Below are 27,749 nucleotides of genomic sequence, written 5' to 3'. Positions count from 1 at the left end.
CTCTGGGTCAATTCACCAGGAATCTTCAGTCCCAGTATTTCCCAAATATTTAACCTTTTTCTCCAACATTTACCATTTGTTTTTTTTTTTTTTCCCAATACTCAAAAGATATTTTTAGCCAGGAAATTCAGCCATTTCACTGGGGCTTTGTCTACCACTTGTTCTTGTCCTCCTCATTGGAGCCATCTGATTCCCTGACTGGCAGGATAGGAGTGCTGTAGGGAGACATCCCTGGCTCCAAGAGCCCTGCCTTTAGCAGGGACTCCATACCAGGCTGTGAGCCCTTCCTTCCCTCCCCTGGAACAGGGTGTTGCTTTTAGACACCACTTGTCCTGGTTGCTTCCAAGTAGTTTGGAGAGGCTCCACATCAAATTTTCCCTGGGGCTGCCCACACCTCTGGGTTCCCTTCAGCACAGGCCTTCCCAGACATTTGACACAAAGGTACAGCAGCAATAGCCTCTGTGTCACCTTTTACAATATTACAATACCACCATCAAATTCCTTCCTAGTTAATTACAATCAGAGTAGGAAGAAAAAGAAATTAGTTTATTTCAAACCTATCCCCCACAGCTCCTAATAGCGATTGAACAAATGATTGATACCAGCTCAGCTTTCCCATTTATTCCCTTAATAATGAAAACACTCCTTTACAATTTTCCCCCTTTAGGTGTAATATTCAGAGTGGATGGAGAGGCCCCTGTGTCCATCAGGAGAGGCTTCCTCTGGATGCAGACCCAGCCTGAATGTTCTCCAGGGCTCCAGTGTGGTGGGTCCTTGGTGGGATGGGAGCTCAGAGAGCCCTGACAATCCATGTCCATGCAGGGGTGGACTTGCTCCTGCTGAGGGTGCTGCTGTCTGTGCTTGCAGTGTCCTTGTGGGCTGCAGCTGGAGCCCTGACTCCTTCCCAGGGGCTGTTTGGGTGGGCTCTGCCCTGGCCAGGAGGGCAATGCCTCTGCCAGGTGCTTGTGGCCGACCCCGTCATGCCCTGGGTGCTGGGGCCCCCTTGGGCCCTGGGGTTGATCCCTCAGGGGCTGAGGGAACTCTGCCGTGGCCTTTGCCTTCAGCTTGGCCTTTTGCTCATCCCTTCTTGCCTTCAGCTGCTGTGCCCTTGTGCCCAAGTGCTGCAGGGCTTCTTGTGCCACTCCTGCAGCCCCGGTCACTGCCTGTGGGTGCTCATCCTCTGAGAGCTGCTGAGCTTTCTGCAAAACCTTTCCTTTCTGCAGGGACCCAAACGAAATCCTGAACAGAAAATCATGATCCTTCCATGTGCACTCTGCATTTCCCAGCTGTTCCTTTGTGTTCCCCGTTGTGCTCAGGGTCCCTGCCCAGCCCGTGTGGCAGAGCCGGTGCCTGTCCTGCCGCAGTGTCCAAAGGCGGCCCCCCCGGCGGGCAGGGCCGGCAGCTCCCCGGGGCCGGGCAGCGGCCGGGGCGTCCCGCAGCCTCCTGGGGGCCGGGGGCCACTGCCGGCCCTGCCCGGGGCTGGTGGGGTCAGGCAGCGCCCGGCGCTGAGCCCCGGCTGCCCCACAGCCCCGGCCCGGCCCCGCAGCTCCCCACAGGCCCCAGCCCGTGCTCCCGGTGCCGCACCTCTGCGCCCGGTGCTGCCGCTGCCACCGCAGAGAAACCCCTGGCATCCTGACCTCCTGCTTTTCCTCTTCTGGAAACCGGGGATGGAAAGGATCTGGATCAGCTGGCAAATGTGAGGATAAGACCCTGTTGAAAAACATCTCAGTCCTCTGTATTTTTCTCTTTCTCCTCTTTGCCATCATCCTTTTTCTTACCACATAGATTCCTCCTGCTGCTTCTTACCTGAACCATATTCCTGCACACTCCTCTTCACCCGATCCCTTCCCAGCACACCAACCCCATCCATCCCCTGTTGTCCAAATCCCTTCTCCCCTTCCCTTATTGCCCCCCTTGGGTGTCCATGTCCTTAATTACCTCTGGGGAAATATGCAAACTACCTCAACATTCTCCCAAGGGACCCTTCAGAGACATTTTGGGATAATCATCACTTTGGCCAGGACCCTCCCTGGCTTTCCCTTTTCTCCCCTCCATGGGTGCCCTGCCATGTTCACTCCCCGAGGATCCCAGGGCACTCACTGATGAGATTTTCAGTGCTCTCTCCCTGCTGACTCTTCACAGACCCCCTGATGTGTCACTCATCTGTCTCCTGGTCACTCCCGGGTCCCAAATCAATCCCCAGTGCCACTGCCAGCCAAGGGAGCCGATCACCCAAAGTGGGTGAGGCACCTTCAGCTGCACTCCCTGCCCGCCGCCCCGGAGGGTGGAAGGAATTCGGGATGAGCCCCAGGGTGTGCGGGAAAATTGACATCACCAGACGATTCTGTCCACAAAGAATACAGAGGAGTACTGTAAAAGTAATTTCATTTCTAAAACTGGGAGAGGCCATGGGACATTTCCCATGGGATCTCTCCAATTGTTGAAGGACACAGCCCTCCTTTTCATCCTAATTCTCCTGGCCACATCTCACTCTCTCTTTCCTAATTGGCTGAAGTACTTGAGAGCTACAGATATCCCAGTCCACCTACTACATACACCATTAATATGCACCCCACTTTCATATAGCAAACGATATTAATGGCTCTGTTAAGTCTTTGTTGTTCTTCTGGAAGTTCATGAATAGAGCAGGACCTTGGCTGAGCAGCAGTCTGTGTCATCAATTAATAAAATTTTCTGAAACCGATGTCTTCTCCTGTCACTTCCTTACATAAAAAAGTTGCCTGGCCCTATCTCCGAGCAGCTTTAGAGCATCTGTTTGTAAAGACACTTTCCTGTGGTTCCTTCCATGGGGTCCCCCGTTTGTGGGACATCCCCCCTGGAGCAGGGTGTCCCCTCTGTGCTGCAGCCCCAGGGCTCGGGCAGAGCTCAGCCAATCAGAGCCCGCGGCGCTGATGACTCACCAGTTGCCAGGCAGACTCGCAGCTCCCCGCGTTCCCCACCTGGACCCCACCTGCGCCCCCCCTCGGCCCCATGGCCCCGCGAGGGGAATTTGGGGAGGTGGGAGTGGGGCAGCGCCAAGGCCGGGCCCCCCCGCGCTGTCCTGGCGGGAGCGGCTGCAGTGGGGACCGAGTGCGGGCGGGAGCGGCTGAGAGCCCAGCGCTGCCCCAGCCCGACCTGCCCCAGCTCCATCCCTGCCCCTGCGCTGGGATGCTGTGGGTGTGGGGGGAAGAGGGAGCCGGCAGTGGGTGCTGGGCCTGGGGGCAGGAGGAGAAGGGAAGGAGAAGCAGGCTTGAGGAACAGAATGGTCAAAGGATGCAGGTGGCAGGAGAGGGTGGGATTGTGCAGGAGAAGGAGGAATAGGAGGAGGAAGAGGAGTGTGAGGAAGAATAGGGACACAGGAGGAGGAGGAGCAGAAACAAGGATCACCACAAGGTTCCATCCCTCCTTGTATCTATAGCCTCCCCTCAGCCCCAGGAGCATTGTCACCCCACATGCAGCACGTGACTGTTGAGGGGTTCCACGATTTTCACAGGGGTGAATCACGGCATTTCTCAGCTTTATTGGGTTAAATGTTGGTGCTTTATTTTTTTTAGGGGCTGAATCTTTATGTTTTGGAGGAATTTTTTACTGAATCTTGATGTTTGGGGAGGTTTTGATCTGTGTCTTAAAGTTTTGAGGGTTTTTATGCTGAACCTTGGTGTTTTGGAGGTTCTTATAGACACACAATGCCCAATGACTTGGTGAGATGAAGTGGGGACAGGAGAAACTCCCAGTCCAAGATGCTCTGTTCTTTTTTTTTTCCCCCAGACCAGGATTTTTCATTCCCGGGGAGGAATGAAAATGGAGGAAATGGAGGAGGAGGAAAAGCCCTGGAGATCCCGCACAAGGAGTGGCAGCAAACCCAGCCCAGGGAGCTGCAGGGAGGAAAGAGCCCCCCTGAGCCAGGAAGGTGGGCAGAGATCCAGCCAGAGCTCAGAGCTGGTGGAGAAGCCTCGTGGCAGGGAGAAGCCCCACAAGTGCTTGGAATGTGGGAAGGGTTTCAGCCGGAGCTCCCACCTGATCGAGCACCAGGTGATCCACACTGGGGAACGGCCCTACGAGTGTGAGGAATGTGGAAAGTGTTTCAGGTGGAGCTCCAGTTTGAGACTTCACCAGAGATTCCACACCGGGGAGAGGCCCTTTGAGTGTGGGGAGTGTGGGAGGAGCTTCAGCCAGAACTCCATTCTGATCCAACATCAGAGGATCCACACTGGGGAAAAGCCCTTTGAGTGTGGGGAATGTGGGAAGAGCTTCAGCCAGAGGAGCAGCCTGATACAGCACTCGGTAATCCACACTGGGGATCGGCCTTATGAGTGTGGTAAATGTGGGATGAGCTTCAGCCAGAAGGGCTACCTGATGCAACACCAGAGGATCCACACTGGGGAAAAACCCTATGAGTGTGGGGAATGTGGGAAGAGCTTCAGGCACAGCTCTGGCCTGAGGAGACACGAGAGGATCCACACTGGAGAAAAGCCCTACGAGTGTGGGGTGTGTGGGATGAGCTTCAGCCTCAACTCCCAGCTTACGGAACACAAAAAGATCCATACTGGGGAAAAGCCCTACAAGTGTGGGGAATGTGGGAAGAGTTTCAGGGAAAGCTCAGCCCTGATTCGGCACCAGGTGATCCACACTGGGGAACGGCCCTACACCTGCTTGGAATGTGGGAAGAGCTATGGGTGGCACTCAGACCTGAGAAAGCACCAGCGCATCCACAGCGGGGAGAAGCCCTACGAGTGTTCCCAGTGTGGGAAGAGGTTTCAGATCAGCTCCAGTCTCCTCGTACATCAGCAGAGTCACACCGAGGAGAGGCCCTACCGCTGCCCCGACTGCGGGAAGGGCTTCAAGCACAACTCCCACCTCACCGAGCACCGGCACATCCACACCGGGGAGAGGCCCTACGAGTGTGGGAAGTGTGGGAAGAGCTTCTCACAGAGATCAGCCTTGATCAAACACCAAAGGAGGCGCCACTAAGGGGGGAAGCCCTGTGAGTTCCCCAAGGGTGGGAAGAGCTTCTTATGCTCCTTCCAGCTCCATTCCCTATGGGAGGATCCACGTTGGATGATCCTCAGTGACCTTCATTGGGCAGTCTTGGTGATCTATGGGCCTGGTTATCTGTGTTGGGAAGACACTTGACTGGGAGGCTCCACATCTTCCTCGTTCCCTCTGGGCACCTAGATAAACCCAGTGGCAGGAACATCCACTGGGGCACAGACCAACAATGGGAATTCCTTGGGGAGAGCAGATTTAATGACTTCCAACTCCATAAAATCTTTTGCATTCAATCCTATCTTCTGGTGGCATCAAGGAATACTGAATGGTCTTGGAGGTATGTCCTAGGTTGACTATATGATGCTTGTATCTCCAGTTGTCTGTTCTGTTTATAGTGAGTTATAATTTTTGCACCTTTAAGACTTGTTCCGAGAGCAAAGGAGGGAGAGAAGGGCAGAGTTTGTTTTCAGAAACTGCACTCACTCCTCCACATTCTTGCTCCTGGGCCGGGTTGTCTGCAGATGGACAGACAGAGGTACAGATCTCTCCTTTGCTGTTAATTAGTTTTAGCTAGCTGTGGCAGAGAAGTTCCCTGGACTGTGGCTGTTTTTCCCTTTTCTTTGGACCTGTTTAAACCTGCTCTGGCCTGAACACCCAGAAGAGCACCGGCAGCTCACACCTGTGGCCCAGCGGGCCAGGCCTGGACTGTGGCATTTCCAGCACCGGAGGGACTGATAAGAGACTTAGTGAGCTGAGCTACAACCCACGGAGGGACTTCCTGACTTTGTCTCTCTTTTAGAGCAGCAAGAGGTTTTATTGTTTAATATTGTTTAGGTTTTATTCTTTAAAAAACAGTTTTTTCGACTTTTCTCCAAGGAGGTATTTTTACCAAACTGGCTGGGGGAGGAGCCAATTGAATCTGCTTTCCAGAGGAATCCCTTTGGAGGTTCTCTCCCAAATTTGCTCTGAACCAGGACAAGGTCTTTTCCAACTTCAGGGATTCCACGATTTTGATTTCCTATTGCCCAAGGGTGTCTTCTGCAGCCAGATGGTGGAAAAACTGGGGAAAAGACCAAGATTTTGGAGACAGTGGGGTAGAAACTCCACCAAAAAGGTTCTTCCCTCCACCCAAGCACGTGGATCCTCAGCCGGCATGGACATGGAAGTCTTTTTCTTTTGGCCTTGATTTTGTTTTCATTTCTCTTTATCCCTTTAAAATATCCAATATTGAAGTAAAAATAGACATTGAACTAAGTTAGTGGATGTGGTCATGGTAGGACATAGACATGGTGGGACACGTGTAAGAATGTGCCCTCTGTTGACAGAGTAAACAAGTTAACCTTTTGTTCCCTTAAAAAGGACAAAGGCCAGGTGTTTCTCTCCTCAATTTGGTTGAAAGACACCTCATAGGACCTTGTGGACTTCACCTCAAACTTAAGGGTAGCTAATTGGACAGGAGCCAAAAAGTCCCACCTAAGCAATTCCCTAGAAAAGAAGAGAACAAAAGAAGTTAATTGCTTTTGTGAAGTGTTTTAGCAAGAGCAAGAACCTCTTGCCCTGACTTGGCTTTTCTCTGTAAAAAGCTTTTTCATTTTTGACTTTTATTAAAACTTTTTATTCCCAACACTGTCACATGAGCCATCCTGCTTGTTTTATGCCACCTGAGGTAGCTGAGCTATCAAGGGTATAATGCTTATCTCTGAGAGCTTATAAGACCAGGCTCAAAAAGAGAAAAAGCATTAGACATGGAGAGTGACATGGGCACGCATGGACATGGAGGGGGACAGGGCCATTCCCTAGGGACATGGGGAGACACAGGCATGGATGGAGACATGGGGGACAGTGACAGGGATGGAAACATGGTGGGGAGATAGCCATGGGTGAGGACATGGTGGGACATGGCCAGTGACAAGTGGGGACATGGCCATGGCTGGTGCCATGGGAGGAACTTGCAGGGGATGTGGGGGATGCTGGGTTTGAGGGAGTTGAGGGTTCCTGGGCAGGACTTGGACCTTGCTGAGGCCTTTGGGGAGCCCAGGCCGAGCGGCTCCGGCTGCACTGGGAGACCCTGGTGGAGGTTCTGGGGCAGCTGCTCAAGGACCCCTGACCTGGAGCCCCAGGTGGGCACTGGGCTCCTGGAAGGGGATGAACATCCTTGTCCCTAGGAGGGAAATCCCAACACCCCCAGGGTGTTGGGGACAGCTGAGGGGCCACAACAGGGAGGGGAAAGCCCAACAGAGCTGTCCTCCTCCTAAGCTACATCCTAAATATCCCAAAACTCAGGGATTCCTCCCAGGAAAAAGCTGCCAGGAGCTGCCTGAATTGAGGGAAAGGGGGGATGTGATCCCCAAACTGAACAGGAGGGGCCTGGATCCCCAAATCCAAGCCCAGGGGTGAGAGGTAGAGCTGGAGGCACAATGGGGAAGGAGTGGGAGAGCAGGAGAAAAGAGGATTCCGACCAGGAGAGGAATGGGACCCTCAGATTGAGTTGGGAGGGGTCTTTGGGTTGGGGGAACAATGGGAGTGGGGAGGGAAGGGTGGGGATGGGATCAAAAATGGGTGGTTCCATGGGGATCCCTTAGTGTCCCCATCGCTTGATCCCTGGAGTGATTTCCGTGAGGCTCTGGGAGGGGGGAATGGATCTGCACTGGGTGGGTCCCCAAGCCCCCTGCCCATACCTGGGGGGCTCATGGGAGGTTCCCTCTACCCAAACGCTGGTGCTGCAGCCATGGGGGAGAGGTGGGTAGGAAAGGGGGATTTGGGGTGGTCAGGGAGGAGGAGCAGTAGGAAGAGGAGAGAGAGATGAGGAGGAGGTTAGGGAAAAGAAGGAACAGGAACAGGAGGAGGAAGAGGAGGAACCGCAGCAGATCCACACGGTTTGCCTGCCCTTCTGCCGAGTCTGCAGCTCCCCTGGTCAGGGCAGCATTGACTCCCCCAGATCCTGTAGGTAAGTGGGGAGGGGGAGCTCACCCCAAATCCATTGGGGGATTTCTGGGAGTTTTTTTTGCAGGGAAAGGGATATTTGGATCTTGCATTGCCCCAAAGGTGAGACGCAGATGCCCCTTTGGAGACTTGTGAAGGGTTCCTGTAGCGATCTCTGTACTGGCTGGGGCAGTGGTAACAGTTTGGGGGGGGACATTGGTTTTGGGGTTCCAATTGGCATCGGAGTGGGGAGAGCAGCAATGGCCAATCCTGGAGCTGGGGGATCCCAGCAGCCTGGAGGAGTGGGGGACTCTGGAGATGAGCAGAGTCTGGGCCCATCCAACTGTGAACAGGGTGGTGACTTCTCGAGCTGGACTTGGGCAGCAGGACCAAGGTGCTCACCCTTTGTTTTTCCCCCAAGCCAGGATTTGTCCATCTGTCCTGGGTTGTAAGATAAGCTTGTATTCTATTTGCCATCTGTTGAAGGCAAACCTGTTGGGCAGGTTTTGTTATCTTTTCCAAGAACTGGTTTTGCTCCTAAGAGGTAATGGTTTGTTAGTGGGCCATTGACTGATTCAATGCAGGGCTGGTAACATAACACCATCCTATTGTGAGATGTTCCACCCAGAGGGGGGAAGCCAAGCACTCTTTTATTGGATATAAGGGGGTACCTTTTTGGGGACAGAGCAGCTCTTTACTTTGGGGGATTGCCAGAGAAGCAGCTCTCTCTCTCTCTCTTCGCGGGATTCCCAGAGAAGCAGCTCTCTCTCTCTTCTTCGCGGGATCTCGCAGCAAAACAGCCGGGGAGGCGGCGGCGGCGGAGCTCGGAGGCAACCCCGGCGCAGAGGAAGACCGTCCCCACTGCCACCAGATCTTCAGAGGAAAACTATACCCTTCAAAAGATCACCACTGCAGCTGCAATTCATCAATCACTGCAAGGGGAGCAATTGTCCCAGCAGGACTGCTACTGGCACCCCGAATCCTCAGGTTCTGGACTTTTTCACTGGTTTTGTTTGTACCGATTGCATTTGCCTTTTTAAATTGTTGTCTAGTTTTCTCCTAGTAAAGAATTGTTACTCCCATTCCCATATCTTTGCCTGAGAGTCTTTTGATTTAAAACTCCTAGTAATTCGGAGGGAGGGGGTTTACCTTCTCCATTGCACAGGAGGCTTTAGCCCTCCTTCGCAGATTCCTGTCTTGTCGAACTTAGACAGATTTTGGCGCATCAATGTGGGGCTCGAGGGCATTGAGAGGGAAAAAGGATTAACAGTTCTTAAGTAATTTGGTTTTTTGTTGCGTGTAAAAACATCTTCAGCATCACCATGTGGTCTAGTTTACCTTGGTTTGGGTGGCATGTGATCGTAGCTATACTTTTCCCATTTGCAGACCCTTATCTAAAAATGGGTCCTATAACTAAGGCTACGGTGTCTGTTATCAAGTTTGGCTTCTGGGTTAATTGGGTGAGGAATTCATGGATCTTTAATTTCCTCTGGAAGGCAGGTACATGGATTCATAGCTATCACACGTTAACTGTATGTTTTTGGGGTTACTTTAATAACGGTACCTACTGCGAGGAAATAGCGCCTGGGCAAACTTTCTCCCAACCTTTTAACCATCTTTTTGGGTCTGCTCCACCAGTTCTCAAAGGGTTAAGATCCTTTCTAAGTGCTAATGATACCATACAATGGGTGGTGTTGCTGATAGTCCTGTTATATTTAGCATTCAGAGATAAGGGAAGATTAACCTGGATAACTACCCTCACAGCTACACCACAGACTCGAGATGCTGCTGCTCCAGAGCCTGACCCTGCCCCACAGCCCACCTCAGAAATGAACCGCCCAGATTGGGTGAGGGTTCTGGTTAAGGAGATACGAGAGATGCTGAAGGAGTGCGTTTCCCCAGCTGGTGAGAAACCGGCCCTTTGCCTTGAGGAGGGACAGTCTAATAGTACAGCTGTGGAACCCACAGATGTTACAACTGTCCAGGTTCCAGCTGAACCACAAAGGCAGTCACGGCCAGCAGCAGTGGCCCCGGTAGAAACAAGGAAGTCTAAGGTGAAAGCAGAGCACCCTGCAGATAGGGACAGGAATGGAGGAACCTCACAACCCACAGGGGAGCCAGAGATTGCTATCATCACCGAGTCCCTGATGTACGAAAGTCTTTGTAATCTGCATAAAGACATTGTGTGATGAGGGCGTGAGGCTTATGCTACTTGGTTACTCCGGGTTTGGGATCTTATGGGTACAGGCATGCAGCTGGACGGTGATGAGGCAAGGAACTTGGGACCCTTGACCCAGGACTCGGGTATAAATCAGATTTTTGTAAGGGAACCAGGGTCCCTTTCTCTCTGGGAGCGGCTCTTAATGAGTGTCAGGGAGAGGTTTGTCCACAGAGAGAGAATGCAAGAGCACCATCATAGAATGCGCTGGAAGACCCTCGAGGAAGGGATCCAACAGCTGAGGGAAGTGGCAGCATTGGAGGTACTCTTTGGGAGGGATGGACGACACAATAATGACCCTGACAAGGTCAGGTGTACGGGACAAATGCTGTGGAGTCTGGCAAATCTTGGGCCATCTCAATACGCCACCTTCATTGCAACAATCAATGCTGACGCCCACCGGGAGACAATAGGTTCTGTTGCCAACAAACTTAGGAATTATGAGAGTATGATTAATGGCCCAATGCAGGCTCATATCTCAGCTGTGATTAAGGAGTTTAAAGAGGAGATGAGGGAGGAGATAAGGAAGGTTAATACAGCACCCGTGAGAGTCACGGGCCCCAGAATCAACGCCCAACAATCCCCAGCTAGAGAGAGAGGGTACACCCCAAGGGCTAATCTGTGGTTCTTCCTGCGTGACCATGGGGAAGACATGGGGAGGTGGGATGGGAAACCCACTTCTGTCCTGGCAGCATGGGTCCGTCAACTTAAGGAGGGAAACTCTAACCAGGGGAGTTCCACCAAAGTGAAGGTAGCCTCAACCTCCCGTGACCAATCTTGTGGGTACGATCTGTCAGACCCCCTTGAAGGGACCTCTAGTATGTATGCCCAGGAAAGGAATGATAACCAGTGTTAGAGGGGCCCTGTCTCTAGCCAGGGAGAGGCACAGGAAAACCGGATCTTCTGGACAGTGTGGATCCAATGGCCTGGCACATCAGAGCCACAAAGATATGATGCTTTAGTTGATACTGGTGCACAGTGTACTCTGATACCATCGGGACATGTGGGGGCAGAGCCTGTTTCCATTGCTGGTGTGACAGGGGGATCACAACAATTGACTCTGGTGGAAGCCGAGGTGAGCCTGACTGGGAAGGAGTGGAAGAAACATCCTATAGTGACTGGCCCAGATGCTCCGTGTATCCTAGGCATAGACTTCCTCCGGAACGGCTATTACAAAGACCCTAAGGGACTCAGGTGGGCTTTTGGAATAGCCGCTGTAGAGGCAGAAGACATTAAGCAATTGAACACCTTGCCTGGACTGTCAGGAAACCCCTCTGCAGTAGGACTCCTAAGGGTGGAAGAACAACGCGTGCCAATTGCGACCTCGACAGTGCACCGCCTGCAGTATCGGACGGATCGAGATGCCGTGATCCCCATCCACAGAATGATTCGGGAGCTGGAGAGCCAAGGGGTGGTCAGCAAAACCCACTCACCCTTCAACAGCCCCATCTGGCCTGTGCGCAAATCTGACCAAGAATGGAGATTGACTGTGGACTATCGTGGCTTAAATGAAGTGACTCCGCCACTGAGCGCTGCTGTACCGGATATGCTGGAACTCCAGTACGAGCTGGAGTCCAAGGCAGCAAAATGGTATGCCACCATTGATATTGCTAATGCGTTTTTCTCCATTCCTCTGGCAGCAGAATTCATGCCTCAGTTCTCTTTCACCTGGAGGGGCGTGCAGTACACCTGGAACCGACTGCCCCAGGGGTGGAAACACAGCCCCACCATCTGCCATGGACTGATCCAGACTGCACTAGAAAAGGGTGAGGCTCCAGAACACCTGCAATACATTGATGACATGATTGTGTGGGGGAGCACAGCGGCAGAAGTGTTTGAGAAAGGTGAGAGGATCATCCAGATACTACTAGAAGCTGGCTTTGCCATCAAGAAGAGCAAAGTCAAGGGACCTGCCCGAGAGATCCAGTTCCTGGGAGTGAAATGGCAAGATGGACGGCGCCAGATTCCCACTGAGGTCATCAACAAGATCAGGGCTATGTCCCCACCAACCAGCAAAAAGGAAACACAAGCTTTCCTAGGTGCCATTGGTTTCTGGAGAATGCACATTCCTGAGTATAGCCAGATTGTGAGCCCTCTTTATCTGGTTACCCGAAAGAAGAATGATTTCCACTGGGGCCCTGAGCAGCAACAAGCCTTCACCCAGATCAAGCAGGAGATCGCTCATGCTGTAGCCCTTGGCCCAGTCAGAACGGGACCAGAGGTCAAGAATGTGCTCTACTCTGCAGCCGGGAACCATGGGTTGTCCTGGAGCCTTTGGCAGAAAGTGCCTGGGGAGACTCGAGGCCGACCACTGGGATTCTGGAGCCGAAGTTACAGAGGGTCTGAAGCCAACTACACTCCCACAGAGAAGGAAATCTTGGCTGCCTTTGAAGGAGTTCAAGACGCCTCGGAGGTAATTGGCACAGAAACACAACTCCTCCTGGCACCCCGACTACCGGTGCTGGGGTGGATGTTTAAAGGAAAGGTTCCTACTACCCACCATGCCACTGACGCCACATGGAGCAAATGGATTGCCCTCATCACTCAACGCGCCCGTATTGGAAACCTGAATCACCCTGGGATTTTGGAGATAATTACGAACTGGCCAGAAGGTGAAAACTTTGGTCTCACTGATGATGAGGAGCAGGTACAAGTGGCAAGGGCTGAAGAAGCTCCACCATACAACCAACTACCAGCAGAGGAGACCTGCTACGCTCTTTTCACTGACGGCTCCTGTCACATTGTAGGGATGAACTGGAAGTGGAAAGCAGCCGTATGGAGCCCCACACGCCAAGTTGCACAAGCTACCGGAGGAGAAGGTGGATCAAGCCAACTCGCTGAACTCAAGGCCGTTCAGCTGGCTCTGGATATTGCTGAAAGGGAGAAGTGGCCAAAGCTCTACCTTTATACTGATTCATGGATGGTAGCCAATGCTCTGTGGGGCTGGCTGGGAAGGTGGAGGAAGGCCAACTGGCAACGTAGAGGAAAGCCAATCTGGGCTGCTGATATATGGAAAGACATTGCCTCTCGGGTGGAAAAGCTAACGGTGAAAGTCCGTCATGTAGATGCCCATGTCCCCAAAAGTCGGGCTAATGAGGAGCACCGAAACAACGAGCAGGTAGATCAGGCAGCAAAAATAGAGGTGTCAAAGATAGACTTAGATTGGCACCATAAGGGGGAGTTGTTCCTGGCTCGATGCGCTCATGATGCCTCAGGCCATCAGGGCAGAGATGCCACCTACAAGTGGTCACGAGACCAAGGGGTGGATCTAACCATGGACAATATTTCTCAGGATATCCATGACTGTGAGAACTGTGCTGCCATCAAACAGGCGAAGCAGGTAAAGCCCCTCTGGTATGGTGGGCGGTGGTCCAAGTACAGCTATGGGAAGGTCTGGCAGATTGACTACATCACACTGCCCCAGACACACCAAGGCAAGCGCTACGTGCTGACCATGGTAGAAGCCACCACTGGATGGCTGGAGACTTTCCCTGTACCTCATGCCACTGCCCGGAACACCATCTTAGGCTTGGAAAAGCAAGTCCTGTGGAGACACGGCACACCTGAGAGAATTGAGTCTGACAACGGCACCCATTTCAAGAACAGCCTTATCAACACCTGGGCCAGAGAACATGGTATCGAATGGATATATCATATTCCCTATCGTGCTCCAGCTGCCAGCAAAGTTGAACGGTGCAACGGACTCCTTAAGACTACCCTAAAGGCACTTGGTGGGGGAACATTTAGAAACTGGGAAATTAACCTGGCAAAAGCAACCTGGATAGTCAACACCCAAGGGTCCATCAATCGAGCTGGTCCTGCCCAGTCAGAACCCTTATACACAGTAGATGGAGATAAGGTCCCTGTAGTACATATGAAAGGTATTTTAGGGAAAACTGTTTGGATTAATCCCACCACAGGCAAAGACAAACCCCTCCGTGGGATTGTTTTTTCTCAAGGACCTGGTTACACTTGGTGGGTAATGCAGAAAGATGGGGAAACTGGTTGTGTGCCACAGAGAAACCTGGTCTTAAGTGAGAACTGGGTGTAAGATTTCATTGTGATGCAGATGGAAATAGAATAAGGGGTGGATAATGTCCTGATTTGCAAGATAAGCATGTATTCTATTGCCATCTGTTGGAGGTTTGGCAGTTTTCTTATCTCTTCAGAGAACAATGTCTCCCTCGGGGGAGATATCTTCTGTTTATGGACCATTGAATGACTCACTGCATGACTGGTAAAGTTACATCATCCCATTGTGAGATGCTCCACCCAGAGGGAGGAGCCAAGGCTCCCTACATGCATACAATTTTTTTGGCCATCACAACAGCCTCTTTGCTGGATTCCCAGAGGAGCAACTTCTTCCCTGCTGGATTCCCAGAGGAAGACCAGGCCCATCCACTCCAGCACCAGACCTCAGAGAAAACTAAACCCTTCTGCAGATCTCCGCTCCAGCAGCATTTCATCTTCCACTCTAGGAGGAGCAGCCATCATTTAACTGGACTATTACCAGTACCCTGACTCCTCAGCGTGTCAGGTTTCTGACTCTATTAGTAGTTTTGTTTGTACAAATTTTTTTTTTTGTAGTTTTTTTCCTAGTAAAGAATTGTTAATCCCATTCCCATATCTTTGCCTGAGAGCCTTTTAATTTTGAAATTGTGGTAATTCGGAAGCAAGGAGGTTTACCTTTTCAATTTCATGGGAGGCTTCTGCCTTCCTTCACAGACTCCTGTCTTTTCAAACCAAGACAGGTCTCGTCGGGAACAGCCTGGTTTGGGTGCCGTGAGTGCAGGCAGGAGTTGGGGCAGGTGAAGAGGAAGTGAGCAGCTTGTGTTTGTAGAGGGCCTGGGGCTGCACCTCTGAACCTCCACCTGGAAACGCACTTGGGGGAATAGGAGCTACAGCTGGAGTGCTTGTCCTGAAAGGACATGAAGGCCTTCAGCCTTGCCAGCGTTTCTTAAGGGTGTGTTGGTGTTGAGCAGAAAAGCTGCACATTTGGGGAAATGCCTTTGGAGGACAGGGGCTTGCTTCTCAAGTAAAGTGCTTCCCAGAGAGCTCCCAGTGAAGCAGATCCAAGTGTCCCCCTTTGGCCAGGCAGTGTGGTGGAGAGTCTTGGCTGATCTTGGTGTGTGCCAGGCCTCAGAAAAGGCTTGGAAGGTTTGCCTCCCAAGTGCCCTGCTCACTGGCTCTCCCTGTGCATCTTGGAGAGTGCAAGGTAGGCATTTCTGGCAGCTGGGCATCAGCAGGCCTTCCAATGGGGGCGTGTTGTGGAGCGAGCCCAGCTGAGATACCCTGAGAGGAGCCCAGGGCTCCTCGCTCCTCTCTGCTGGCCTGTGAGCGTCTGTCTGCTCTCGGGATGGCCCTGGCTGTGTCAGGGCTGCTGCGTGGACACGAGACAGCCGGTCCTGTCCCGCTGGGTCCCAGCAGTGCCTGGCAGCCGTCCTGCATCCACGTCCGGATGCTGGCCAAGAGAGGCCCTGAGAGCTGAGGCAGCTGATTTGAAGCTTTTGCAGGTGCCAACAGGTCAAGGCCAACAGTGTTCCCTCAGGATACAGCATTCCTGAGGGTCTTCCCCAGAGGTGCCTGATGCCACCCACTCCTTGTGGCAGCAGTTGCTTTCCTGTGGAAGGTTCTACCTTCCCCAAGAGCACAGAGGGAGCTGGAGAAAGAGCTTGCCAGGCTGCTCTCCATCCTTTACCAGGAGCCCTGGGTGAGCGGAGTAGTCCCAGCTGAGTGCAGATGTGCCAATGGAAGAGCCGTGCCAATGGAAGGCTCAGTGGGAAGGATGATCCAGGATCCATAGGCCTGGCAGCCTGAGCTTGCTGCCGGGGAAGGCCTTGGAGCAGATCCTCCTGAGTGCCATCCCATGGCATATCAGGGAACCAGGGCATCTGTGGGAGGGTGGGACAGGGACAAGGACAGGGACAGGGACAAGGACAGGGACAGGGACAGGGACAGGGACAGGGACCGGGACAGGGACAGGGACCGGGACAGGGACAGGGACAGGAACAGGGACAGCTGAGGGTCCTGGCGGGATGTTGAGGGCTTCTGTGTGGTGTTTGCAGGCTGTTGGTGTTGAAGGTGTGTTGGAGAATGAGTTGTCTGGGAGGTGAGAGGTCTAGGCTGGAATTTGAGTCTGTTTGAAGGCAGCATCTGTGGTTTGGCACAGCTTTGCTTATAGGGCCCAGAAAGAATATCTGTGACTGCTTTTGTTCATGGTCCTGATTCTGCTGCAGGGAACAAGAGGGGAGAGCTGTACTCTAATGGCCACTTAGATCTCTATCCCGGGGCAGGGTTAACCATTTTGCCATCTAGTCATTGTTGCCAGCAGTTGCTCCAGGTGTTCCTGCCAACAGCCCCTGCAGGCAGGAGCACAGTCCCCAGTGCCCCTGGGCTTTGGCTCCCTCTGGCACAGAAGCCCCCCAGGGGCACAGGTCTCTGGGGCAGGAGATGGCACCAGCCCTGCCAGGGCTTCGGGGGTGGCAGGTCTGCTTGGGCAGGGACTCTGCCTCACCTGCTGGTGCCAGCGCTCCCCGGGCCCCAGGGCTCAGAGCAGCATTCCTGCCCTGGCCCACAGTTCCTTGTCCGTGTCACACCCGGGGGTTTGGGATGGCCACAAGCCAGGACGTGTCCTGAGGAAGCCGTGCCAGCTTCTGTGGAAGGCCCTGTGCCCTTCCCAGCGCGGCTGCGTCGGCAGCCCTGGGGGCTCCTTCTGCTGCCCTGAGCCCGCAGAGCAGGGCAGCGTTTGCTGATGGGCTGAGCCATTCCTAAAGATCCTGTTGGGCTGTCTCAGACACTTGAGGCCAGGGATTCCTTCCAACCTGGGCCACTTTGGGTGGGCAGGGGGCAGTGCGTGCAAGGGCCCTTTGTGACACATGCAGCATGGAATGGAGCCCGGTGTCCAAGGGCCCTTGCTGACACGGTGCAGCATGGAATGGAGCTGGGTTTCCAAGGGCCCTTTGTGACACGTGCTGACATAGGAGCTGGAAGTGGCAAGAGCACGCCTCAGTGCTCAGAGCAGGCGAAGGGACAGGACGGGACAGAGCGGTGCTGTGAGGAGCCCCCGCACAGCGCGCTCGTTCCTGTCCGACCCGGAGCTTTTCTGAGGCATTGTTCCTGCAGCTGACCTCGAGGCCAGACCACAGGACTCAGTAACCTGCGGCCTTCCGAGACTTCAATTCTGCAGGTGCCCTTGAGGGCAGAGCGTGGGACTTGGTACCCCAGAGTTTTCCAAGGCATCTCTCCTGAGGATAGCCAGAAATCCAGTCAGTGACATGGGGCAGGGAGCCCTGAGAGTGCCCAAGCTGACCTGGATGGAGGAGGAAGAAGGCGACCCTGCAGCTGCCCCAGCACAGGAGACTGAAGAGGTGGTGCTGATCCATCCACCACAGGAGGGTGAGTGGCAGAGCCAGGCTGCAAGGCCGGTGCCTTCAGCCAGCTTGGCCCCATCCCATCCCATCCCATCCCATCCCATCCCATCCCATCCCATCCCGTCACATCCCATCCTCTGGTGACATGTCCATGGACAGGACGGAAGAGCGGCCCGGGCAGTGTTGCCTTCATGGGAGGCAACGGCGACCTGGTTGCAAGGAACAGCACGGCAGCCCAGTCTCCCCTGGGCCACTCGGGCTAACGACACACGCAGGACACCAATGTGGTGGACGGTCGAAAGTGTTTATTATCTCATGGGTTTAAATAGTCTTGGGGGACTCTGCTACGTCAGGGGGGGGTTGGCAGGGTCTCTAGGGTTAGTCAGGAGTGGAAAACTACTGGGTTAGGTGTGGTTACATTCTTTGGGGTAATGGATAACATGTTGCAGGGTGAGAGGGGGATGGGGGTCTTTCTTTCTGTCACATCCCGAAATCTTCCGTTCGTCTGTCCCTATCTACTACATCTCCCCCCTCCTTTTCATAAGTAACATGAGGTAGTCGTAGATATAGGCACTGGAGTGAGGTACAAACTTGTAACTTGGTAATGAAAAAAGGGGTTTGGTAAACCTGAGTAATTCTCGCAAGGTGAGTTTCGAAGGCTTTTGCAACTGACTGTGTTCGCAGTTTTTGGTTTACAGCATTTGTTTCTGGCCCACGAACAGAATGTTCGCCCGTTCTAGACGGGCCTGAACAAACGAGACTAGCTTGTTTAGCAGGCATGGTCTTATGGTAACAGCTAAAAGCAGTATTGCCAATGGACCTACCAGGGCGGAAATTAAAGTGGTGAGCTAAGGTGATTGATTGAACCAAGATTCGAACTAGCTCTGCTGGGTTTCCCTGTCTCTCTTTCTCTGAGCCAGTCTATCTTGGAGTTCTGCCATGGAGTTTTTAACGACTCCTGTATGATCTGTATAAAAGCAGCATTCCTCTTTTAAAGCTGCACACAGTCCTTCTTGTTGCATGAACAAGAGGTCTAGTCCTCGCTTATTCTGTAAAATTATTTCTGAAAGCAAAGAGACTGATTTTTCTAGATAGGAGATGGATTTCTTGATCTTCTACAGGTCTTCGTTGATGGTCATTTGTAGCTGAGAGAGTCCGTGCTGTTGGGTTGCGATGGCTGAGACACTCGTGGCTGTGCTAGCTGCTCTCAGGCCGAGCAGCATTGCGATAGTTATACTTGTGATTATTTCTCTTTTGTGGAGTTTGTCAGGTTCTTCGAAAAGGTGGTACACTTCTTTATCTGAGTGGTACAGGACCTTAGGAACAATCAGAACTTGGACACAGAAGTCAATAGAGTAATTAAATTTGGCAAGGAACACACAAGGACTCACTCTGGATCGCTAGCAAACCCACATTCTAGATGCGGATGGGACCACCTACTTATTGGTCTTTCTGTGGGCTTGACAACTTTAGTGCAGAAGTTGCTTTTTTGCTTTGCTAAAGTTGCATTGCCAAAACATTTGCCCTGTCCTGTGATTTAACTCAGGGTGATACTTCTGCGGGGAGTGTCCCATCTGCACTGGTGGGGGGCATCGGCTGTGGAGTAACTGAAGGGGGTGTTTAAAGCAATGCCTTCGTAGAAAGGGGGTTTAACATTATAACAAAGCTAACAGGAGTTAGTCAGGTTTGGTTTGGTTTTGTTTAGGGTTAGAAAGGTAGCTTTTAGTATACGAAAGATTGGGTTTGGATCGGACTTGGCTGTGCAGCTTATCTGGAAGGCATCTGTATGGCTAGCCGGGGTGTCGGTGACTTTTGGGGGCAAGGTTTTGGGGTGGGTTGTGTTTTTTTCTTTTTTTGTATGAAGCGTTATAGCTACTAATTGGGTGCTTTTCCAAGCTCGGGACGGCTTTTTCACTCCGTTCACTGGGGGGACTTCTTTGCATTGCCAGTGTCGGGGCTACAGTGCTTGGGGAAAAACTGAGCAGTCTGCTCCTGTGTCTGCCTAAAACTGAAGCCCTATGACGTGGGGGTCCTGACTGCCATAAAGGCGGCACGTCCCCCACACCTTCGGGGGCTCTTTTCCTATTTTCATGGCCAGGGCTACCCAGGGGTCCCGTTCTGGGGCGTCTCTTGCTGACTCTGCGGCATAGGCGCTGCTTGCGGTGGTATTGGTTACGAAGGTACCGCAGGCTGTGTTGCGAAATTTGCTGGTGAGGGTATGAAGCTGGCTGCCTCCTGTGGGGGTATGGGGTATAAGGGCACCCCATCTCACTGGGGGTTGGCATAGATGGGCTGCCTTGCGTTCGTGGCGGGAGGAGGCTGAGTGCGGCCCGCACACCCCTTCTCTCTCCTGTTTCCCTGGGGCTGGGACCTGCAGTCTTTGGTGAGGTGCCCCTTCTTCCTGCAGCCCCAACAGGCTCTTCTCGGGCGTGTTTGGGGTGGAGGCGCCGCGGCGGGCTGCCATGCCGGCTGGGGACCATTCAGCGCAGGCTATTTTTATTTCTCCCCAGTCGGTAAACTGGGCTGGTTCGTATTGTGGCTGCTTTTCGGTGCGGCTTAAAGCTTTACTCGGTTTTGTTTTAAATTGCGTTGGCTCTGTTTCCTCCATCTCAGAGTCCTAGCCAGCTTCCGTCAGCTCTTCTGAGCTGCCGGAGCTGCTGCCGGACTCCGAGTTGGAAGTCGAATGCCAGCAAACTTCTGGGGCTCGGTGCCGTTTTGCGCGGCTCCGACCCCGCTCCTCCCCCCGGGGGTGGCACTGCTGCCGCCCCCCGGGCTCGCCCTGCCTCCTGCAGAGGGGGGTTTCTCCCTTACATGGTAGCGGCGTCAGGCGCGGCTGCCGATCGGCTCCGAGCCCTCTGCCGCTCTCCTTCTCTTTCTCCCGCACATGCGCATTAGCAAAACTCCGCACCTCTGGGCTCTTCGCGCCGAGACTGCCCGCGCCCCGCCCCTCCCCTTGGCTGCCGGTGCCATTTTCAAAGGGGTATGGAGGTGGCGTGGGCAGGATCTCCTCCCGAGCCATGGCCTCCGCGCCTCTGGCTTCCCCCGCCAGCCTCCGCCAACAGAACCCCGTGCGCCACTGCACTTCTGGCAGCGGGCCACCGACCGGCGGCGGTGGGGCGGACGGGGAAGCCGCGGATTTTTGGGAAGGTTCTGTGGGGGGATTTGGGCTCTGGTCCGGGGAGGGGGGTGACGCGCTGGGCCCCCCCGGATCCCCGCTCCTGGGCGGATTACCCTCAGGGGCGGTTTGCGTTGCCGCTCCTACGCCTAGCTTGGGTGTAACCAATAAACACGTACGCGCCGCGCTCCATGTCTCTTGCTCTTCTATTGCTTTGCGTAGGGCTTTCTCGACTTTGCCCCATGCCTTAAGGCATTTGCTGCTGCCTGAGGATTTCGTGTCCTCGGCCAGCATGGCTGTGCATTTTTCCCATATTTCTGGATGCAAAACCTCCACAGGGCGTTCAATTGCCCCAAGCTCAAGCAGCCTTGCTATAGCAAGATAAAAGTCTTTGGGCTTACACTCAATTCCCCATTGCTTATGAACCTCACTTACGACCCTGGCGATGGCATCCATGATGATCGCGGGTCCTGGGACGTCTCCCTCGCCGAGAACACGATTTCACCGGTCTGGCCGCTGCTCTTGTCCAGGCGACACCCGCTGCCCGAGCGCATTATTCCCGGGTTTCAGCACCAGATATCTTGCCTTCATGGGAGGCAACGGCGACCTGGTTGCAAGGAACAGCACGGCAGCCCAGTCTCCCCTGGGCCACTCGGGCTAACGACACACGCAGGACACCAATGTGGTGGACGGTCGAAAAGCCTTTATTTTCTTATCTCATGGGTTTAAATAGTCTTGGGGGACTCTGCTACGTCAGGGGGGGGTTGGCAGGGTCTCTAGGGTTAGTCAGAAGTGGAAAACTACTGGGTTAGGTGTGGTTACATTCTTTGGGGTAATGGATAACATGTTGCAGGGTGAGAGGGAGATGGGGGTCTTTCTTTCTGTCACATCCCAAAATCTTCTGTTCGCCTGTCCCTATCTACTACAGGTCAGACACCCTGCAGTGGCCGTGCTCCATGCCCTGGGGCATCCTGGGGCTGTCCCTGCCTGGGCAGCGCAGGGCTGGGCTGTGTTCTCCGGCTTCTCCCGCAGCCCCTCAGCTCGGGCTGCGCTCGCTCTTTGCCAGGTGCAGCCGTGCAGCGCACAGGAGAGCAGGAACGCACCCGTGGCCGCTTCCGCAGAACAGCGCAGGTACCTGCAGCCATCCCCACCTGGGCTGGGCCTGCTGGCACTGCTCAGCCCAGCAGCACACCTGCAGCACTCCATGGCTTCTTGCCCTTCTCCTACAGCTCGTTTGCAAATTCATCAAGAGAATTCGGCAGGAAGACACCAGCGCCATGGGCCCTGGGCTCAGAGTCTACTCAGAGCTCCTCGGACATGAGACCAGTGCCGCCCTGCTGGAATTGCTTGTGCAGAGGGGTGTTTCCAGAGCAGAGCAAGTAGGCAGCTGTGGCCAGGCTTCAATTCCCCCATGAGTCACACGGCTTCCCAAGCCACAGTGCTGGGCCCTGTGAGCCTTTGAGGCCATCGCAGTGCGGTGGGGAGGGAAACACTTCTCTGGGGACACTGGGAACACTGGTCCCTCTGGCAGCTTTCCAAGTCTCCCTGTGCCTTCTCCAGGTGCCCGCCATGGTGAGGTACATCCACCAGTGGCTCATGGCCAATGATTCTGCTGAGCATAGGCTGGACAACGCCCTGCTGTATCTCACAGAAGCGCAGCCAAATGACACAGTAATGACACTCCTGCGTGTGGCCCCATCCTGTGACAGGTACGGGGCCCACCTGCCCAGAGGGCTCAGGGCTCCCCAGCCCATCAGCCTGCACAGCCTGTCCCAGGTGTCTGACCAACAGAGAGTCCCAGGGCCCTCTGGCTGCTCCCTCTGCCAGCCCTGGCATGTCAGCCCCGACCTTGCTGCCATGCTCCCTCGCTGCCCCTCAGGGGCCTGTCCCCACAGGGCTGGGCTGCCTGGCTGCTGCTGGAGAGGGGCAGTGGGAAAAGACAGAGCCGGTGGTCAACCCAGGCCCCTAGAGATGCCCAGGCCATGGTGCTGTGTCTGAGATCCCCTGAGACAGATCTCTAACCCCACAGAGCTGCCATGGCCATGTGGAAGAGCTTCATGTGCACACCCTGGACTGCAGAGCTGGCACAGCAGATACTCCTGGATGTGCTGGGGAGCTGGCCAGAGCACAGCACGTGCACCTCCGATGGGGACAAAATGGGTGTCTTTGTCCTCACTGTGAGTTTCTGCCTTTGCTGGCCCCAAGGTCACCTCTCCAGTAGTTCTCCATCCTCCCTCCCCCACGGCGTCTCCCTGCCTCAGGCACTGGGCCGAAACCTGGCCTCGGGGCAGCTGCAGGGCCACGAGGCCTGGTGCTCCCCCTGTGTCTCTCTGGGCCTCTCCCTCCCGTGCTCAGGCCCTGCCACACGAACACCTCGGCACTGAGCGCTGTCTCAGGGGGCTTTGTCCTTTGCAGGCAACTGTGGTGATATGGAAAATCCTCCAGGAGTCCTGTGTCCCAGATATAGTGATGGTGCATTTCCCACAGTTATTTGTGCATCTGCTCTTCCAAGTGTTCTTCAGCACCAAAGAGATGCCAGAGGAGGTCGATACCTTCTGGAAGGGATGCCAGGAATAACACAGCCTTGCCACTAGCCCCAAATATTTCTCCATCCCAGTCCTTCTGTCCCTGCCACACAGCCAGGGCAGGAGCCAGTTCAGAGCAAAGCCAGGTTCCCAGTGTGACCCGGGCTTTGCTCTGCACTCAGGTTTGCAGTGAGGACCCTGAAGTCCCTGCTGTGCCAAATGGACTATGAGGATGTGGTGGTGTCAATGGAACGCAAGCGTGGCTGGGACACGCTGCTCTGTGCTGACACCCACATTTATGCCGTGGGTCTGCTGGCCAGGTGAGACCCCCTTCTCCCCATTGCTCCCGGCATTTGTGCTCTGTGTCTGGGGTATTCCACTCAGTCCCTGTGGCTGTGGGCCAGGGGCACGAGGGACGGCCAAGCAGACTGGGAAAGGCTGGGAGAGGAGGGTGCCCAGTAGCAGCCACATCTCCAAGGGCCCAGGTCCCCCTGCAGGGTGGGGGGTAAAGACAAGAACTGCGTCAGTCTGTCCTGGGAGGGGCTTCCCCCCACCCTGGCTCAGGGTCATAGTGTCGTAGGGGCAGGCCCCCAGCTGGGTAATCATTATCACTGACTCCATGTATTGCAGAAGTCTGATCAATAATTAACTTTATTAGGAAACCCATTGTTCTTATAGATAGTTATGATATAGGTAGATTTAATTGGTTTTCTAGTCTAACCACTATCTCCATTAGTTAATTAAGAAAACACCCTTTGGTAGACAAATCTCCGTAACATATTCCTTATGTTCACAATACCAGGTGCAGCATGTTAAGATAAGAATGATTTTCATTCTTTCCTCTGATCTTCTCAGACTTCTCAGGCCATGCCTTGGAAAGTTGTCTGTTTCTCTCTGAGGCCAGAGAGCTGCTGCCACATCTTAGTGCCATTTTCCTCCTTGCAGAGAGATGCACAATGAATCCACCTGCTTGTGCAAAAGCATCTTATGCTGTCTCCTTGAGTTTCTCAGCAGAGAGATGCCATACTGGCACTTCCCTGCCATGGCATTCCTTGTGGAGGTGAGTCTGAAGGCCAGCGCTGCCTCCCAGCTCTCTGCCCTCTCGTAGCCGCAGCTGCCTGGGATGGTGCCCACGCCCTGTGCTGCTGCCTGGTCCCCGCCCTGTGCGGTTCTGGGCTCCTGCCGGCCGGGTCCCCTGTCACTGCCCTGTGCCTTTCAGGTCCTGCATTGCTTGGACTTGAGCGCATGCAGTGACAGCATCATGGATCTCTTGTCGAGGCACTTGCTGAGTGAGTGCACAGAGATGCGCCGCCAGGTTCTAAGGGCCCTCCTCTTGCTCAGGGATAATCCCTCGCTGGTAAGGAGGGGCAGCAGCTGAAGCCGTGCAGGCAGCGTGGGGCTGGGGAACGCAGTCGCTGGAACTTGGCTGGGCTTCAGGCACTGGGGCAGCCGCTCCCAGCTCTCCTGCCTCCCACTTCAGCTGCCCGAGTGCTGCGGGACAGGCCTTTGGCCTCTGGGCCCTGTGGCAGCAGGGTGGCCTTTCACACAGTTTTCTTCCAAACAGGCCAAAAGAATGTGGAGCCTGACTGAGGCCTCGCACTGCTCACCAAGGATCCTTGGATGGTGAGAAGGGGGCAGTGGCTGAAGCTGAGCTGGGCAAAGCAGCCCCTTGGTCTGTCAGGGCTTCAGGAGCTGAGGCAGCTGCTCCCAGCTCTCCTGCCTCACCTGCCCCAGTGCTTTGGGAAAGGCCTTCGGCCTCTCTGTGATGTCACACAGACATCTCTGTGATGTCCCACTGAAACTGTGAGGTCACATAGCTGTTTGTGATGTCACAGTGACAGCTATGTGATGTCACAAAGCCCTCTGTGATGTCCCACAAACCACTGTGCATGTGTGCCATTGGATCTTTCCCTCCAGTTCCCACAGAGGCCATGCCAGACACTCCTGTCTGGCTTCCAGGTCTGCAATTTCCTCCTCCAAGTGCAGCTGGTGCTGCCAAAGGATCACCTCCTGCTCCTTCATCCTCTGGACAATTCCTTTATCATCCTCAGGAGAAATCCCATTCGTTCCAGGGGGCTGGTTGATGCTGACAATGGCCATCAGCACCAGGTACCTACAGAAGATTCCTTCAGCCATGGCTGATCCTTCCCTGAAAGAGAAAGAAAGGAGGACAGAGCCAAGATCCAGACTATATTGCCTCGGGAAGAGACAGGAAAGAGGCTCACCCCTGGCAGGAAGGCTCTGGCCAGCCCTGCAGAAAGGCTGGAGGCCAGAGGTGCTCCTCAGGGCTCGCTTGCTGCTGCCCGTTCCAGTCCAGCTGCCCAAAGAGGCTCCATGAGCAAGTGGTGAGGAGGAAGAGGAGGAAGGTGCGAGACACAGGGACACAAACCTGAGCAGCCAGGTTTGAGGAGAGAGAAGCTCAGCATTGCAGATGGCAGAAGAAACCAAGCCCAGTCCCCCAAGCAGGAGGAGGAGAGGAAGGGCCCCCAAGCTGGCTGCAGGCAGACAATGGAGACCTTGCCCAAATGTTCCCAAATGGGCTGGGGGGAGGGAATACATGGCCCTGCTTTTCAGCTCCTCCCACCACTTCTGACCCTGACACTGTCATGAGACAAAGCCTGATGAAATCCTGCTCAGCGTGGGCAACTGAGTCCTTGAAGGACTTAATGTCAGGTCAAGGCTTCCTTTCCCTCCCAAAGCCTTCCCTTGGCAGTCTTGGGCAGGGGATTCATCCTCCCTCCCTCATCCTTCCCACAGACCAGCTCGGAACCACTCCATGGGCACTTTCCATTCTTTGTGTCTGTCCTCAAGTGCAGTGCCAACCTGGGGAGAAGTCCTGGCTCTGTCCTGAGCTCCCAGGAGCTCCCAGGCTGAGATGGCAACGCTGAGCCACACCAGGGCCCTGCCCCTGCCAGCAGCACCCCCACAAGCAGCAGCAGCAGCAGCAGCAGCAGCAGCAGCAGCAGCAGCAGCGGCAGCAGCAGCAGCAGCAGCAGCTGCAGTTGCCTCTCAGCTGTTGGTGCCCCTGCACTGCAGCCCCTCCCGCTGGCACCAACGTTCCCTTGTGGCCTTGGAGACAGTCCTGAATCCATCCATGGGGTCACAGAGCCATGGAATCCCAGAGTTCCAGGTTCCTGGAATCCTAGAGTCATTGAATCCTGAGAACCACACTCAGAGGAGGAGGAGGAGGAGGAGGAGGAGGAGGATGAGGATGAGGACAAGGAGGATGAGGAGGAGGAGGAGAAGAATGAGGAGGACGAGGACGAAGAGGAGGAGGATGAGGATGAGGAAAAGAATGAAGATGAGGAGGACAAGGAGGAGGAGGATGAGGAGGATGAGGAGGAGAAGGAAGATGAACAGGAAGAGGAGGAGGACAAGGAGGAGAATAAAGAAAAGGAGGAGGAGGAGGACAAGGATGAGGAGGAGGATGAGGATGAGGACGAGGATGAGGATGAGGACGAGGATGAGGACGAGGATGGGAACAAGAATGAGGAAGACGAAGAGGAGGACGAGGACGAGGAGGCGGAGAAGGGGTTGTTAAAAGAGCAGTTAAAAATGAGTGCTGGGAACCTGTCCCCATGGAGAACCCATCTCCCAGATGTGCTCCATGCCCTTAACAATGGCCCCTGGGGAAATGGAAACCCCCTGGCTGTGCACGGCTGCTCCCAGTGTGCAAATACAGCCCTGGGCAGTGAGACTGGGACTGCCTGGGAAATTGTTCTGGGTGTGATGGCCCTGGCAGGGCCAGCCCAGAGGCTGCAGGGCTGGACCTTCATCCACTGGAATTAGTCAGGATAAATCAGAAGCAAATGAGAGTTAACAATACAGGAACAGGAATCCAGATTCCTCCAGGACACTTTGGTTTGATAACTGCTCACTGGAGCTTGGCCTTGCAAAGTGCTCATGTCATGGGAGGAGGAACTGATGCAGATTATCAAGGGGTAAATTAAGTAATTTGGTTAAAGGATAGCGAACAAGATTGGATTATTCAACCCCATGACAGGGTAGCACAATTATTGATATTGCTAGTGTTTAAAACAATTGGGGGAAAAAAGGAGAGCCACCTCAAATCACTGCTGTTGGTGGAGATAAAGGGTTTGGATCCAGCAGTGCTAATAATGGAGCCGGAGTGTGGGTCCAGAGGCCAAAAGGCCTCCCGAGGCAGCTGAAGGAACAGCTCCTGGGAAGGACAGCAGTGTTTGAATCCTGAAACCTGGCCAGGAACGATGGGAATGTGTCCCTGCAGCCAAGTGCTCTGTGTGAGAACAGGTAGATATTACAGGAGATTGTTTTACACATCCTGCCAGATCAAATCTCCCTGTTTGCCCCAGTGAAAACTCGTGACCTGGACTCCACCTAGGATGGAGCCAGGGCCAGGCTCTTGTACTGCCCAAGGTGTATCCCTTGAAGACCTTTTAATAAATACCTGCTTTATTCCTTTAACACTGCCTAGCTCTGTTCTAGGCAGCCTCTCAAGGCATCACCACCAAACCAAGGGAACACGGACCAGGTCTGGCTGGCTGGGCCTCCTGGGGACCACCTGACCACCTTGGCATGTCGAGGGCTGCTTCTCACCTGCCCTGAAGCCCTGGGGCTCTGGGCTCTCCTTC

At 54.2% G+C, this 27,749-nt stretch overlaps 1 protein-coding gene across 1 annotated transcript in view; it reads left to right on the top strand.

Moving 5' to 3' along the window:
* The window catches only part of LOC144247626 (uncharacterized), a 552,118-nt gene that overhangs the window by 214,433 nt on the left and 309,936 nt on the right, over positions 1-27,749 (top strand). Inside the window, 1 exon segment of the mRNA XM_077788934.1 lies at positions 3,963-4,963. Within this exon segment, the coding sequence (XP_077645060.1) occupies positions 3,963-4,963 (1,001 nt within the window).

This window comes from Lonchura striata, chromosome 29 (assembly GCF_046129695.1).
Source record: "Lonchura striata isolate bLonStr1 chromosome 29, bLonStr1.mat, whole genome shotgun sequence".
NCBI classification, from domain to species: domain Eukaryota; kingdom Metazoa; phylum Chordata; class Aves; order Passeriformes; family Estrildidae; genus Lonchura; species Lonchura striata.
The sequence above is the reverse complement of the archived record's forward strand: the minus strand, read 5'-3'. Positions and strand labels throughout refer to the sequence as shown.